Below are 16853 nucleotides of genomic sequence, written 5' to 3'. Positions count from 1 at the left end.
TAATTAAGGCCCAGGATCAGACCTCTCAAATCCTGGCAGTCCAGAGGGCTCGCGAGAGGGCCGTCAGGTTTCACCTGATGGTCCCCGAGTGGGCCTAGCCAGGTGACGTGGAGCTTGCTTACGTCTATAGTGGACCGAATAAAGTTGTTTCTCTCTCTCTCTCTCTCTCTTTCTCTCTCTCTCTCTCTTTCTCTCTCTCTCTCTCGTTTCTTTCTCTCTCTCTCTGGTAACCTTAGGTTAAAATTAAAAAGTTCCTTGATCGGAAGGATCACCCCGAGCCATTACTATCCAGTTACGGGTAGCTCTGGAAATTAGCCTTTTGCGTCGACCTAACAGACCACATGAATAAACTCAATGTATATCTGTAAGAAAATGCACACCTCATTTGTGACCTGTACATGCATACCAAAGGCTCCAGCGCAAAACGGCGTTCTTTCTTTTTCTTTTTTTTTCTTTTTTCGTTTTTGCAGAAGCAGAGGAAAAACTGGAAATGGGAGAGTTCCCGTTGCTGCTAAATTCTTAGGCTGGAGACCAATATGGAATTTCCTTACCCTGTTTGTGACAGGAATCCTCGGTGATCTGTACACACATTTTTGTAAGCGCACTAGAGATGTTCCAAAGTCTATTAGGCTGTGAGGTGGACGCACTGCCACGTTTTTTTTTTTTTTTTTTCAATTACAATTGAACTATGGTCAAACGACATTTTGAAGCGCTATTAGAAGGAAGAAAATCTAACCAATTTCTAGAAACTACTAGGCAGTGAACTGTTTTCAAACAAATTTGCCCTTGTGTATATGTCAACTTTCGACATTACTTACTTTGTAAGCAAACTTTATCCATATTGAAAAATGGAAAGTCGAGATACGCGGCTCATTTATCTGACGAACACGTGAGTTCCCTGCTTATTACTGACCCATCAAACTTGCCGCCGCATTTCACTGATATAATCAGGTCCAACTATCAGGTCGACCACTCACATAAGCTCCCATCCTACGCCACGGCAACGGAACGCAATCTTCAAGCTTTCAAATATAGTAAGTGTCGCTTAGTGCATTGTGCTGTATTTCGCTGTCGTCACATGATTTCCCATTTGTACGTATGGTATTACTGAAAATACTTAAATATACCAAAGATAATGTATGGAATATCTTCTCTGTCGAATTTCGTTAGATGCCATAATATTTGAGATTTATTTATTGGTGTGATTATCACATTCCATGTCTTGTCATTCAGCTTCTTCTGTTTAACACGTTGCAATATGTAACCGCTACGACTGGTGGCATTCTGATAGTAAAGTGTTTATCTTATGTATTGTACGCTGTAGTCAGGGGTCTCGATCGTTTTGGTGAAAAATTTAAAGCCTTCGTAACTGTGGTAAATTTTCTTTTCAACCTCATGCATATTCTGCGTCGTGCATAGCTAGGGTAGAGCGAAAAAAACATGAACGATGAAGGGCGACTTAGGCAGGACGAGCGCCGTTTGGTTCCCGTATCATGTGTTTATGTGCTTGGCGTATAGTTTCTGCGCTGTCGCACGTCGTTGCCGTATGTGCCACTTCGATTCATCTTCCGTTCTCTTTCTCAATACTATGAGGTTTCTACGTGGTCTAAAAGGCCTGTATGATGGACGTGTTTGGTGTCACATCTATACAACGTGGTCATAATGTTCCCGTATAAACAACTTCAAACCACTTGCCTCAGATTGTCTTTCTTTTTAACCAGGTTTCAGAACCTGTAATGAAAGGCTTACTTTTTAGGGGTTGACAAATTGCTCGATGTGTTTTCTAGCGATGTATTAGTGGCACTGAAATACGTGAAAGAGGAGTTAATTACATCGAAGGTTATCATATTTACGGACTCCCGTGCTGCCCTTAGCAGGTTACAATGTAGTGAGCTTGAGTGTCCACTTGTGCGCAGCATTAATGACTCTGCGAGCAAAATTACATCACGTGGGGTATCTCTCGTTGCTCAATGGATACCTTCACACGTAGGAATCGCCGGAAATGAAGAGGCTGATCGGCTCGCTTCAAGTTGCGTTCATAACAACTGTGACTGCCCAGAAATTTTGCGCAAGCTTGATGACGCTCGTCTGCTGATTCGTCGCCACCTACTCAAGCAGCATCCAGATCAGCGCGTCGCAAATGGAACGTTCCCGCCCCGTGTGCGTGGTCGAGGCTTGCCTCGTCGCGCTAGAGCACAACTGCTCAAACTGAGGGTTGGTTGCGTGAACGTGCACGAACGTTTATACAGACAAGGGCGTGCGGAAAGCCCATTGTGTACGTCTTGTGGCTGCTACGAGACACTTCAGCACCTTATATTTGACTGTCCAGCTTTCAGTGCGCAGCGCATGTCGCTAGTGAGAAACTATCATCTCCTTGGCCTGCGGTGTGCGGCACTCGAGTATACCCCAGTGGCTGTGCATCTAAACGTGATCAGGCCCATTCATTCAGGACCAAACGTTCAGAGGAGTAGGCAGGCGTTGTGCCCCTTCCGGTGGCAGTTGCCAGCCTGCTCCTCGCTTTCCCTTTCCTGATACCTGTGTATATGTGTATATGTGTTCAAATAGTGGCTCAGACGTGGTTAAGTTTTCTGTTCAAGCACGAAAGAGCATTTATTTAGCGTGCCGTTTAAAAATGCTTGTGCGCGCCTGAACACATTCCTTGAAGCAACTCGTATTTTCAAGAGGTGAGCTGGGTATCTGAGACTACAATAATTACTGCTCATAAATAGGATATCGCAATATATCGCAATAAAGGCTCGATGGCACCAGTCACAGGCAACAGAAAGGGTGAAGAAATTGGGCACCTAAGGTTGTTAAGTCTCACGTTAATTAAATAGGCTTGTACTCTAAATTGCCCCAGTCGTCTTTTCTGAAAACTCATAAAGCGCAAACACTGCTAAGGATAAAGTAGCGCAATACAAAGCATAGTATGGCGTTACGAAACGGCACGAGCCATTTCTGTCCTGTGTATTTCGCTTTTTTCTTCACAGTGGTACACCAAATGGTCAACGCTTCTACACTACGGAAATGTATACACATTGCACCCAAGTTTGCATGAATTCTTTGAAATACCAGAGTTGCGGTACACACCAGCAAAACAAAAGACCCTTTGAAAAAAAAATCTGTCGTTTTCTAGACCACCTCAATGTATAGATATTTGCGTGGTGGAGATAAAATGACTGCGAACAAGCAAAGAAACTGGGTGTTACCTGTATATCTCAACAAGCTTGTTGGTCATCACGGGTGTTTAATATTTTAAATTGATATACCTACGAAGACTAGGCAGTAATTGCGAAATTCGAATCCTAAAATAATTAGTTCGCTACTTTTCCGGACGTTTGCCGCAAGGTGAAATAAGAAGTTATAGAAAGATGTTGATTAATTAGTATAAATGTTTTAGTCAACGCCCAGCACCGTTATACCCAAATGTACATTCATTAATATTTATTTTGCTTTTTATTCTGCGGCCGTCGGCACCATCACTGGTCGTCAATCGGTTCTCCGACCAAAAATGTTTGGGGACGCCTGCTCTAATTGAACCGATGCATCCAAATTCGACGCGACAGCTGCATAATCATCGCAACGTTTGAAGTTACTCTCAGTGCGCGTAATGCGAGAAAACATGCAGATGTGTAATAGTCTATTTCCTTAGGCTAACTGGTTGAGTAGGCCGGGGCATCAAGTATACGGTGACCATTGACATTGTGGTGCCAAGGAGCTGAGCAGTTTTTATCTACCGTAAGCAGAGAGGCACATGCGAGCCACATAATATTCCACAGCATTCTTGGCTTAATAATAAACCTACATACGAAAACGCTTCCCACAAAACATTTCATCGGCCCTCTCTGGAGAAGTTGATATGGGTGCGAATTCGTCTCACTGAAAACCAGCCCAACAGCTGGACTACTGAGAACGAAACTCGAGGTTGTCATGCGAGCAATGAAATATTTCTCTGCCATACTAACGTAGCAGCAGTAATGCAGCAAGAATGTAGGTAACCCAACAACAGAGCACTTGAATATTGTGAAGAAATAAAATTTCTTCGAAAGATGTGCTTGTCACCGGATTCGTCCTCGACATAACTTGCGTGTGAGACTCGCACAGGCACATTCGCACGTGCATACATAGGGCTCATTACTGATGTGATCACACTCGGGCTTCCTAGATTTTAAAGCGAAAGCTTTACTAACCTCGTCGAGCGAAACTCGGCTTCCTCGTCGGCGAAACTGGGAATGCGACCTTCATTTGACCGCAGCTGCGCCGCAGCCTTCGCAATGCATCACGTGACTCGCCGCGCCGAGCTTCGATGCAGCCGCGTGCGCTAACCGCCACCTGACCACGTGACTCGCAGCGCGCCTGGCTAAGCGGAGTGCCGTGCTCTCTAGTCAGTGCGAGCCTGGCCATGGATGAGAGCGAGGCCGGGCCGTCTTCTCTGAGCGTTTCGCGGGAGCGGGAGGCTTTGAGCCGTCGTCGCCAAGCGGCGTCTCACCGCCCCGAGGATATCACTCGGCGAGCTGCTTCACTGGATGGGGTCCGGAATGCAACAGGCGTCACACCGTCGAGATCAATGTAGCGACCACGTTCACGCGCCGTGCATTTGTGCTTCGACGTTGCGCACGTTCGCGGTGTCTCTTTGCATGTCTAGCAGAAGCGCTTTCCCTGTGGCACAACAGGCGGCGCACCGTCGAACGATGCATGTCTATCCAAGCCTAATCACAGTCACGTCTAGCCACCAACCTAGGCACAGCCGTCATACCTGGCTTAACGATGAATGTATACCTTAGTATAGTAATTACAGCTAAATTAAAGGCTAAGCAAGTGAAACCAAGACTTATCCAGGCTAAACCAAGCTTTCGCTTTGCATATCCAGGGTTCGCTGAGCTAAGCCGCAGCCAATTTTTCACTCTAGTTTGTGGAGTACAGAAGAGCCGTGTAGGCTAGTTGATGGCCCCCTGCAGTAACAACTAAGCTAATACATTACGTGAAGGAAGGCTGAATACAAGACCACAAAATGCTGTCGTGCTGGTGGTGATGATGATGACGTCCAACTATGCCCTATACGCATTAAGGAAGATAGGCTGGGAATCGAGCGGCACAGACAAATATACAATAACTGGATAGACCTAAATCTCAATAAACAGACCAAATGAGAGCTGAAAATAAGAACTGGGATTCATTCATGAGTCAGACGTGGTTGACGACTTCTATGCAATAAAGAAAACAAATAGAAAAGGCTACCAGAATGTGCGAGAAAAAAGAAAATGCAATAACAACAAAGTTATGAATTCAGTCGGCGGGAGTCACGAATTAAATATTTTATTGCATTGGATATCTTGCTGTTGGTGTTCCCCGTTATGGACTTTCCCAACAAGCATTCTTAAGAAACATTCAAGCTCAAGCCAAGATGTAGCGCAGGAGAATTCCCAGTACCGTCTACAGGGCCTACGAGTCAGGGCCTACGAGTCAGGGCCTAAGAGTCAGTAAACCAAGAGCCTACGAATCAGTAAAGAATAGTGAATTCTTTAAATTTCGTTAAAAAGCAGGTATTACGAAGAGAGCACCAACGTAGATCTGTGCACGTAAAGAATTAACTCTATACGGACCTTCCAGTGTGTGTCTTTCTCCGCGGTATCACTTTGCTTCTCTCAGTGTGCTCCAAGGTCGTCCTCATAGCAGTGTGTTATTAGAAAAAAAGTTGCCACCCATGCCACCACACTAAAAGTTAATTGCTTGAAACACTCACAGTCAACCCTGATCATCTTCTCGGCGAAGATTGTTTGGAACGAGGGTGCGTCCGCGGAGACTTCGCATTTATACGTGCCCTCCGATGCGGCATCCATACCACGTATGAACACGCTGCCGTTGACAGAGCGAATCATCTGCGGGAGGACAACAACAAAAAAACACACAAGTGAACGTGGAGAAGCGTATTCGCCGCGGCAGTTTTAAGAAGCGCAAATTGCACAACGCATTTGCTTCGCTGTTTCGATGCGATAGCATTAAAGGCGGAATTCCCCGATTTTGTGCGTATCCGTCAAACAGAAAACGTGCGTCGACCCTGGAGATAGTTCACTAGCAAATTGGACCGCTGCCATACCTATGCTGGACCCAGTAATCTCTACGCTGCCAATTGTGGTGCAAAATATTACCAATTTTTTATAGAATTTAAACATTAGCGTCACGAAAGCTTCCCTTCTCTTAGATTTCAGCCTATGCGTTGGATCTGGCGTCATTCAGTAATGTGGAAAGTTTGGCTAGTTGGTGATTAATCATCATACCTTGATAGTGAAGCAGCACACTGAAACGGACACCGTGAAGACACAAAAGCAATGACGACACTCGCTGCACTCGCAGCTATTTCATCTCAGAACACATACTTCATATTTATGTACCTGCGCACCCTCAGGCGTCAAAGATAATCAAGGCAAGATTAAAGGCATTTTTTTATTTATTTGCCCGCGCATACTCGGGCGGCAAAGATATGGCACCTGTCTATCATGGTGTGCAATCTTATCGTATTTGTTGCACCCCTAACAAACATTTTTTTATTACACAATTTTTTCTTCATTTAGTGTTCTTCCAAAAAGGCAACCTCACCATGGCTTAGATGTACAGATGGCTGACTGATAAAACCCTCTCCCCTCTTGTGAATGTGAAAGGCTTCTATTATTTCCCTGGTTAGCTGACCCTTATGGTGTGATAAAACTGTACTATCATTGTAAAGCAGCCAGCACCCATGTTGTGAGCAGTGCCCTTTAATGTGGGAATGAGTGTTTCCCCCCCAGTGACCTTTTGTGCTCCAACTGTCCTCGCTAAAATTTACAGAGACGATCGCTCGCAAACGCGATAGGGCGCTTTGACCGAAGACCTCTAACAGAGGAAGTTATATTAAAATGCCGCCATCACTTGCCATCGCAGCAGAGGGCGACGAGAGCACTGTTGCAGTATTTAAGGGCTACAGAATTGGACAAGCGGCTGTAGATGTTCATAGTGCTGCAAGTGCTACTCTGCGGTGCGGTGACAGTCTGCGGCGACAGTGACCAACTGTGATTGTATGTCTGCGCTCCTTTCTTTCTTTATATCTACTTTGTTATCCCTTTACCTCCCCCTCCCCTCTTTCCCCAGCGTAGGGTAGCAGACCGGATCTTCCCCTCTGGTTAACCTCCCTGCCTTTCCCCTTTCCTCTATCTCTCTCTCCAAAAGTCTTGTGTTTACACACAGACTCGTTTGGCCAATGTATACTTTTCCACACGGCAAGGGCAAACAGTAGACAACTAATGACTGCACTTGACAAGTTTTTCCTTATGCTTGACCATGGGCTTATGACCATTTACTTTTATTTTCGCTGAAACTTTACGATTCAGTCAGGCACACATTCTTTCGAGTTTGTTGGGTGCTGAAAAAACTACTTGTAGACCATATCTGCCACCTACGTTTTTTAAGGTATGCGCAATCTTGTGTGCATATGGTACTGACACATTTTCTTTTGCTGTCATTCTCTTTTCTGTTACGCTCTTTCTGAGCCATTGCGCACATAACGAATCAACTTATAGGCTGATGTACACAGTACATGTTTTTCATATCCTGCATTCTTAAGCCTGATAACTTGTTGGCTGAAAGTTTCTTTTACTTTTTCCCGGCAAGGCTTAGTTAAGGCTGCTCGCAGGCACGAGAAAGCTATGCCGCTGGTGTCATTGTAGCTATATAAAAATGCCTAACTCTCAGACGTATAAGAATGTTTTCGCGTACTTTAACAATTCTAGCAATGTCTTACCCTGATTCTTTCTTGGTGCATGATCTTATTTCTTTCACAAATTTGATGTCAATGCATTGAGCTTTAAATATCTTTCCATGGTCTCCTCCTTACGGTGGCCATGAAAAGCTATTTATTGCTTAATGCACTGACGTGAAATTTCTAAAAGAGATAACACAGATACGTCGCCGTAATTAACATGGCTTCAGCAAGTTTAACTGTGCATTCAGTGCAAGACAATCAGTTACGGACTGAATCCTTCAGCCGCACGTTAGGTCCTATTTGCACGCTAACACCCCTTAACATTGCTCACCAAAGCAGCATAAGCTGGACCGAATAACTGCATCATGATAACTTGATGTTGAAAGTTAAAGGCGAATGTAAGATTGCTAAATTACCCGTAGAACAAGAAGCTGGCATTTTCTCGCTTATAAAGGGCTCTATTCTGCTCCCTTAAGCTGTCGTTCTGTCTTCACACTGTCTGTCCGCCATCACAAAAAATGCTGCGCAACGCTAGAAAAGTTTGCATTTATTATTGGACGACTTTGGGAGCTTCTTGCAATAGAAAGTGAGAAATACTACTCAGCAAGCGGTCGGTATCGGCCAGCGCGCGAGTGTTCTTGTGTAATTCACTCTACCAGATGGTAGTGTGATGGTTCAGCAGTTGCAAACGCGAGCGCAAGAAACCTGCACAGTGAACTGTAGAAAGAGATCAGAAGATTTCGACATCAGAAAGTTGGGCAAACAACTATGTGTGCGCCCAACTGAATCTCGCTAGTAAGGAACTTGAATTTTGAAATCTATCTCTAAAGATACCCCGCTAAGCACATGTTGACGTCCTAGGAACGAGCAGGGGGAGGGAGGAAAGAGGAGGGGGCTGTCGCTATGTTTTTTTCCCTCTGTGATATCTCAGTTTTCGACGCATGTGTGGCGGTGACGTACAGAATTCATTTGAAATAAACTTCAGTTGCAAGTCCAGCGTTGTCTTCTGCGTGTATTTATTTTTCTTCTGGTCGCGTCTAAGCCTGCTCCAACCATCACACTATCCCTTTGCACTAACTGGCCCAGAAAACCACCCTATTAAACTTATTCTAGCAGCGTTAGATAAGATTGTCGCCTGGGCATTAACACCCGGTTTCAGTGCAACGTTCGGTTTACCGCACCTGTGTAATCTTTGAATTTACCCGCTTTTAAGTGCGCACTTTTGAGTATGTCAGCTTCATCTACGCTTCAATCTCCCACCACATAGCGCACTGAGGGCATTCTTCACAATAGCGCTGTTTGTACGTCATTAAAGCGATTCCACAAATCCACTTGCCATGAAACGTTTTAATCAGGAATGTGTGTCAACAAAGCACTCTTTCGAGAAGGTTGTTGCGTGAAGCTAGGACAACGTTGTCCCAGGCTCCCACACAATGCCTTAGGCAGCTGATACTGAGGAAGAACGATCGTAAGTGTTATTTGTAGTGTTTATGCTACCGATGAACTACGCATCCAAAGTGTCTAAAGACAATGCAGAAGAGGTAGTGCGATACTCACGTCTACACGTATGCCGTTCACTTCGAAGTACTGGCCGGGCGGCCTGTCGGAGGGCACGTATCTGAAGAACTCGATATCGTCCTTGTACCACTTCACAGAGTAGAGCAGGTCGCCCTCGAGGTCATAGGCGCACTTTAGAAGCGCCTCGCGACCCACGCTCACACGCTGAGGCACGTCCAGTGACACGATGCGCAAGCCAAGGATACCTGAAAATTAAGAAGCACAGACGTGTCAATTCTTGTTTTCTTTTTCTTTTCTTTTTGTGTGCAGAGAATAACTGTAAAACCACGAGTGCGATGGCAGAAATGAAGATGTTAAAGACTGGCGACGCCTTAGCTCTTAGAACAGCCAAAACAGAACATATTTCTCGTCGCTCATTATTCCCTGCCATCTACCAGACGTCATTTTCAATTTAAGCTACCATGCTGCTTTTGTAGTAGCAAATATGTCATATTGCAGAGAATCAAGTAAGCTCGGATGGACCATACACTTCGACTCGGAGTCGCGATGAACTTCGAAGGTGGTCTAAGTCCAAGCGGCTGTAAATGTTCTGTCGACCTGACTGGGACATCTTATTTTTGCGAAGGTTTGTAGGCTCCCCTAAATTAGCATAAAATTACTCAATTGTGCTAGTTACTCATATTTCGCTCGCATATAACATAAATTATATCAGTTGTACGATAAATGAAACTACGCCGCCTGCATCTTCTTTTCATTCCATAGCTTGAACCATACCGTGAGAAGCAAACACATCTAAAGTTCGGTGTATGTGGCGCATAATCAACATAAAGCAAAAGTGAGCACGTAGCTTTGTCTGTCATTTGTCTTTGACTGTCGAGCAATACCTACCCCAAATGAAGCGCTCCCAAATCTCCCAAACTGCTACACTCGTCAAGTACGTCGAAGCACAAAGGTCATTCATGGTCTTTTCTTTTATGCCATTTCGCACCCATAGGTCTTCAAACTTACAAGCACGCGTTGAAATGTTTGTTTATCTAGTTACATGGTTCCAGTCCCACACCGATAGTTGAAAGTTATCGAAAAGGACTTCGTGCTTAGGTAGAAAAAGACCCTTCAAGCAATTTTGTTTATTCGAATCCGTCATGCAAGCATACTACAAAGAGAACAAACCAAATAAGATGATGAATATGCACCAACATGCGAAGACGAAATTAGCTGGTGTTGCGTGTCGTAGCTATGCGACAACGGTTGCTGCATACTTCGAATTATATTTTGTTTATGTTGACATCCTGTGAAACCAAGGCGGAGCGCACTGCCAAGTTCTGACGAAATACTGGTAAACGATCCAGTGTTTTGCCAGTCTTTCGTCGTTGCTTTGGAAGACGGCGTCGTCTCTATTTTTCATTTATTATTCCTATTGTTTTTTCCCGACAGTGCTGATTACTACTTTGAGTCCACTCGTCTTTAACTTGCGGCTTCCAGATAATGTCAACCCTTCCGTTCTATATTAACACACGTGCAACCAATATAAACTCCATTACGAGGGAAGAAGTTACTGCCATTCTAGACTATGTAAACACTTTGAACACGAAACTGAGCCTCGATTATATCGATCGGTTAAGAACTATCAGCAGCTCCCGCATGTTATGATCATTAGTGACTGTGATAGTGCAGTTCCACGGAACTTACCATTCGGCGTGCATCTTTTTTATTCAAGTAAACTGCTTTAGATAAATGTTACAACTTCCCATGCAAAATAACTTCGATGCATTCTCTTCCGCTAGAGCAATATCAGCGTATAAAAATACTTATTCAAATGTATTACACGGTGCTCATAACATGCGCTAGGTTGATATATGGCATAACCATACTGATTAGCGATAATGAAGTTGGTCATTGAATCACACTGCAGAAAAACACTCATAGTCCGCATTTGTATTTTCTTCCGTGAGCTCTTTCGTAGATAAATTTGCAAATCTGGATAACTTCATTCTTGCGCTTCGTTGCAAAATACTTTAGCATATATTTTTGTAGTGTTTGCACACAGTGTTCTCTTATTTTATCCTGCCGCAGGCGTGTCTGACTCTCAATTATGATGATTTTGTCGGATGGAAAGGGCCGCTACACGGCAGACAAACGCAACGGCCTGAGCCAAACTTACAACTCAAGCTTTCTCGATGGATGGTCACCTAACAACCCTTCATTCCGTCGTAAAAGCGCCATAATCCGAACAGCTAAAGCTAGTAGTCTTAGCGCGAAAAGTCCCTATATGTCGATGACTCCTTTGTTTCCTGCGTGAATAGCCATAATTGCGTATTTTAGTTTTGCTTTTTTTTTGTCAAAGGACAAGAGAACTCTCTTCTTGCTACCCTAGGTGAATTAGCATACCTATTCTATTTTTTAGCGGCAGCGCTAAAGCTCCACCAACTTGGCCGAGAACTGCCGGGACCAGAGAAGGTGCGTGAAGCCAGAAATGACGAATGGGAGGGATACATGTTTCAATGTTCTCAATCTTTGTCTTCAACGCAATCAGCTGTGCTTCGCTAGCAGTATTGCTTTTATGTCTTTTGCATTACCGCCGATCGCTATTTTAGCCTCACTAGCCACATTGTGCTAACTGACGTGGGTGAAAAAAAAACACACGTGAATGAATACAAAAACCTTGAAATACCTAGCCGGCGATCTCGTCTCACCCGTACCCTGTTTGAAAAGCAGTCAGCCCTCATTATTCGAGCGTTGTACTAAATAGATAATACAAAAAAAAAGAAAATATGCCAGTGCTTTCGTCAGTATACCACCTGCTATTTATGCGACAAAGATTGTATCCGAAAAACAGTTAGGCATCGTATTTCTCGATGGGATGCAAATGCGCAGCCAAAATGTCATTCTTCAAAAGGCAGACTTCCATACGCACAGCGGCTCCGCCTGCTCGACAAATATCAGGTACACGCTGAAAATTTTCGAGAACAAGTGGCCTCATAGAAAGGCTCGCGATGTGTCAATAAAGTTTACCATATTCCTTATCTCTTAAGCTGTACATACGAAGGAGTATATTGCAAGGAGGCATGCCTTTCGCCATTTTCATAAACTGATGACAATTTGGCCAACGTCAATATCTTATTCATTACAGCGCTCTTATCCTGCCTCCCCACTGCGCATTCGGGAAGTTGTTTCACTCCAGATTGAAGCCAGCAGTTGGTGTTGCGCTACTGGAACATAAATGTAACGAGGTTCGCGTGCACTTCATAGATTATCGGTTTGTAAAGCGTGCTTTTCTGTAAGACAGGTTAGTAGAACGGCAAAGCCAATAAAGAAATCATTATTTCCGTATGGTTGTTTTCTTTGTTTTTTGTTTTTGTTCCCTTAGCACGCTCAGTACTCATATGTTATGAAAAAAAGGTGTCTGTGAAGAAAACATTTTATTGGAATACATTTTACGATAAAATATGTTTTTTTAATGATGCGCTTAGTGTTACTGAAAAAAATAAAACAGACGCTCGCCTACGCGATAAGCCAGATATGAAATGTATGTACAAAAGGCAAAACAACGGCATTGCACTGGTATTTTAATGCTGAGGTGAAAAAAAATATTTGCAAAAGTTACCATTGAGTAAACTGGTAAAAACCTTGCAATCCTACGCGTGCGATATTCCTATCGCACATAAAGCGCTGACAGAATAAAGCATCTGCAGAACCAACAATGTGTGTCTCGAGTTAGTGTAACAAATCACCCCCGCCAACTTTGTAGTGGTTCTTCACCACTACACTTGCGGTCTCTTCACTTCTATCGGCCTTTCGTGCCACAGGAACTGTCCTCAGAATTAGCGCGATCACTTTCTGGAAATTTCTTTTTCCGAAATTATAGCAAAGCTACAGCGCAGGTAACTCCGCACACCTGCCAAGATAATCCTCGCTTCGAGTCTACTGTTTGTTTGTTTTGTTCTGTTTTTTTTTTTTTTTTTTGCTCATCTGTCGCTTACATGTATAGAAGGCAAGTAGGTACATACAGGAGACGTGACACCGCGCCCGCACACAGCATGTTGGCGGCGGAAGTAGTGCCGATGAAAAAAAGATTTAAACAGGCTCTACGAAAATACGAATGCGCAGCAAAACAGGAACAAATGGAAAGCATATAGAAATAAATAGGCGAGAAAAAAAGGAAAAGCACAAAAACAAAAGCGCTTAGAGAGATCCGTGAGCAGGGATCGAACTCTATTGTGTCGAATCCCTACGGTGTCGATCGGAACATAGGTTTGCACCCTGCTGCGGACGGTTTTCTTGTTCATACCCACGCACGAAATACTAGTGAGGGTAGACGAAATTGTAGAGTGCGTGGAAGGTAGGGGTGTATGTGTGGGAGATGAACGGATTGCGAAACGTCTTTTACGGGAATAGTGCATGGTGCTGTGCCACAGGTCTTCCCGGAAAAGAAAACGGGGTGGTCTGTATTCAATTCAAATTCAAAAAAAAAAGAAGGAAGGTCTAAAAGAGAAGGCAGCCATCTAAGGTAAGACGATTGCTGACGGGCCGCGTATGTACGTACAAGCAGGCACTGTTGGCCCCCACCACGGCAAGACTCCACCTACCATCCCCTGTTCGTGACTTCAACCACGGGAGGGCACACCACGATAAAACGGATAAAAAAAGGCGCAAAGCAAAATCAGTGTTGCAGTTAGAAAGCCATTTATTTCCAGCGTCTCCTTTCGTATATTGGCTTCTGTTCGCAGCTAGCTCTCTTCGTTACCACCCCACTGGCCTTTCCTCGAGAGACCCGACCTTCTGCCGTAGGAGAAGGAGCGAATGTTTTCGGCAAGTTTAACACATGTTTATGAGCGAGCCGCTTCAACGACACTCGTGGGATGTAGAGGAGCTGACAAAACGAGAAAAGTTATGGGCGAGACGCAGTGAAACAGACGCTATTGGGCCACAGTCCAACAGGGTTTCCAGCCGGTGAGAATGAGCGCAATAGATAAGTGTCCCCTTTTTTTTCCTTTTTGTTCTTTGTTCGCTGCTTGCCACTCCACACAAGCACATCCACAACCTTAGCAAATGCTCCTTCCGCTTGCCTATATTTTTTTTCGTCGAACCTAATCTCGCGCTTCATTCTCTTCTTCTGTATTCATTTCATTTAAAAGCGTAATGCGAGGTAGTAGCTTGCGAAATGTGATACAGTACTTATAAAAAAACATATCTGCGGGAATCATATTGAGATATAAATAAAAATAAAAGCAATAACCAGTATTACAAACAAAACATTGATTGAAAAATACTAGAATGTAACACAGAGAACCAGTGTGAGCTCCGGAAGTGTTCACATAAATAAAATTCCCAAAACTGATTTCACTTGTTCCTCTCGCGGCGAACAAACTTTAAACCTCCCAGTGAAGTCCTCATTAGGTCGACATGCATTTCGTTGGCTGCAGTCCTACATTTTTCTTGATGTCGAGAGTAAAATACACTGCCAAAATTTTAACGAAGAATTCGCGACGAGAAGATAAAGAATGTACCCACATAATTTCTTTTTAGCTATGCGTAGTTTCGTTTAGGAAAGAGGAAGACGGCTGAAAATATTCTTCCCGTTTTCTTCCTGCGCCTTCTTTTTATTTATTTACGTTACCTCGTTTCAGCCTATTCATACCGTAAACCGTCCCAAGTTAAGCAAGAACTATCAGTAGAAACAACAGCAAGCTGAGATCGCCAAAGCCGCGAAGAACTATGGAGGTTTTCGAGGATTCGACGAGAAAAAATGTTATTGTGCCGCCTGCGAATCGGAGTTTCATTCACAAACGCCTGCACATTCCTAATTGAATGGCGGACAGTGCCAATTGCAGCACATGTGGTGTCGAAGAAACGACAAAACATCTCCTGCATGACTTTCCTACATACGAAGATGACAGGAATGCCCTTCGGGCTGCTCTGGGCCACTTAGATGACAGGCCCTTTACAAAGGAAAAGACCTTGGGCTGGTGGCCTCGTGCGTCTGCTACGTGCAAGACCACAGAGGTGCTGCTGCGTTTCTTGTAATGCGCCAACCTGTATGACCGCATATGCCTGACTCAGCGATGAACGCTTGTGTGTGCAACTGTACCAAGTGTGAACTTCTGCATTCCTTCTCATCTTTCAATCGTCTTTCCCCCTTCCCCGGTGCAGGGCAGCCTACCGGGCTCAGCCCGTTTAACCTCTATGCCTTTCCCTTACAGATTCTTTCTCTGTCTCTCTCTCTCGGCACGGTTTAACATCTCACAGTAATAATCTTGTTAAACAGATTACATAATAATAAAATATATAGATCATTATTTTATACTAATAATATATTACTGGTCAATAATAATATAAATAAGTAAAGTAATAAGATTATCTGCGGAGCTTTAGTTTTTATTGACAGAAACACAGACAACGAACTTTATTTGATCGTGAGGAGCTACTCTCAGGACCCCCTAACGGGAGGCCGTTGTAACCGCTGGCCGCGGGCACATAGAGGACAGAACGCCGTGACGCTCCGCCCTTTCCTGGGCCCTTTGGATAGCCCGGGCTTGCTTTAGGAGTACCGTGCTTCTGATGGCCTCCTCCCATTCTGCTTCGCTGGAGAGAAGGCCGTTAGGCAACGCAGGACATCGCCAGAGCATGCGAGCCATAGAGCAAAACGTTTCACTGCAGTCGAGACAACCAGGGTCCACATCCCAGTATATCCTACTAAGGAAGCCCCGCGACGAGAAAGATCCCGTCTGCAATATTCTAAGAGTAGCTGACTGATTTCTACTAAGCTTCAGGTGAGGCAGAGCATAAACTCTCCTGCCAAGTTGGTAATGTTTAGTAATTTCATTAAATGTGAGATGTGGATCGTTCTTCTTAGTCCTTTCTTGCCCCTCCGGAGCCTCCAGGCCGTCGCGGCGCGTGAGTTCTCGTGCACGGTCGTGGGACAGCTCGTTGAGGTTCGGTCCTTCGTCCTCATGTGTGCGGGGAACCAAGTGATATAATGAGAACCGGGCCAACCCCTTTTCTCTAGTATAGAACCCGCCTCTCGAACGAGGTGACCCGATTCAAAAGCTCTGATTGCGTCCCTCGAGTCGGCGTAAATGTGGAAGCGCTCTGCGTTACACAAGCCCGGCGCAACCGCGATTTGCTCTGTGCCGTCTGTAACCGACAACGCGAACATTCTCCTTTTCCCGTACTGTGCCGCATCGACAAAGACCGCGGAGTCTATCATCGTTAACTTTCTTCATGATGGCTCGGGCCTTACGTCTACCCTCGTTATGCTGTGGATGTACGTTTCGTGAGAAGGGCCTCACCAGGTAGATCGCCCTCGTTTCCCATGTCAGTGTTATCCGCCGGTCCTCCGTTATTCTAGGAGCCATGCCAACCTCGTCAAGGATTCGCCTGCCAGCCTTGGCCGACGATAGCCTAACCAGATGGGCAGTGACCTGCACCTCTATGATATCGTCTATGCTATTGTGTATCCCGAGTTGATCCAGCCTGTCGGAGCTCGTTACAATTCCTGCTTAACAGCTCAGTATAATGCATCGACTTCATCAGTTGCATACCTGAAGCCACTCGCATTCAAATCAGTCGTCACACAGAGACCAAACCAGTACTGTACGTC

At 44.7% G+C, this 16853-nt stretch overlaps 1 protein-coding gene across 1 annotated transcript in view; it reads right to left on the bottom strand.

The window, feature by feature from the left end:
- LOC126531064 (uncharacterized) overlaps positions 1–16853 on the bottom strand; it is a 79905-nt gene that overhangs the window by 6494 nt on the left and 56558 nt on the right. Inside the window, exons 2-3 of the mRNA XM_050178449.2 lie at positions 9293–9498; positions 5744–5879 (exon numbers count right to left, since the gene is read on the bottom strand). Of these exons, the coding sequence (XP_050034406.1) occupies positions 5744–5879; positions 9293–9498 (342 nt within the window). The remainder of the gene's footprint in view (positions 1–5743; positions 5880–9292; positions 9499–16853) is intronic.

The sequence above is a fragment of the Dermacentor andersoni genome, chromosome 5 (assembly GCF_023375885.2).
Source record: "Dermacentor andersoni chromosome 5, qqDerAnde1_hic_scaffold, whole genome shotgun sequence".
In the NCBI taxonomy this organism is placed as follows: domain Eukaryota; kingdom Metazoa; phylum Arthropoda; class Arachnida; order Ixodida; family Ixodidae; genus Dermacentor; species Dermacentor andersoni.
Note: the sequence above shows the minus strand (reverse complement) of the source record. Positions and strands in the feature narration are given on the sequence as shown.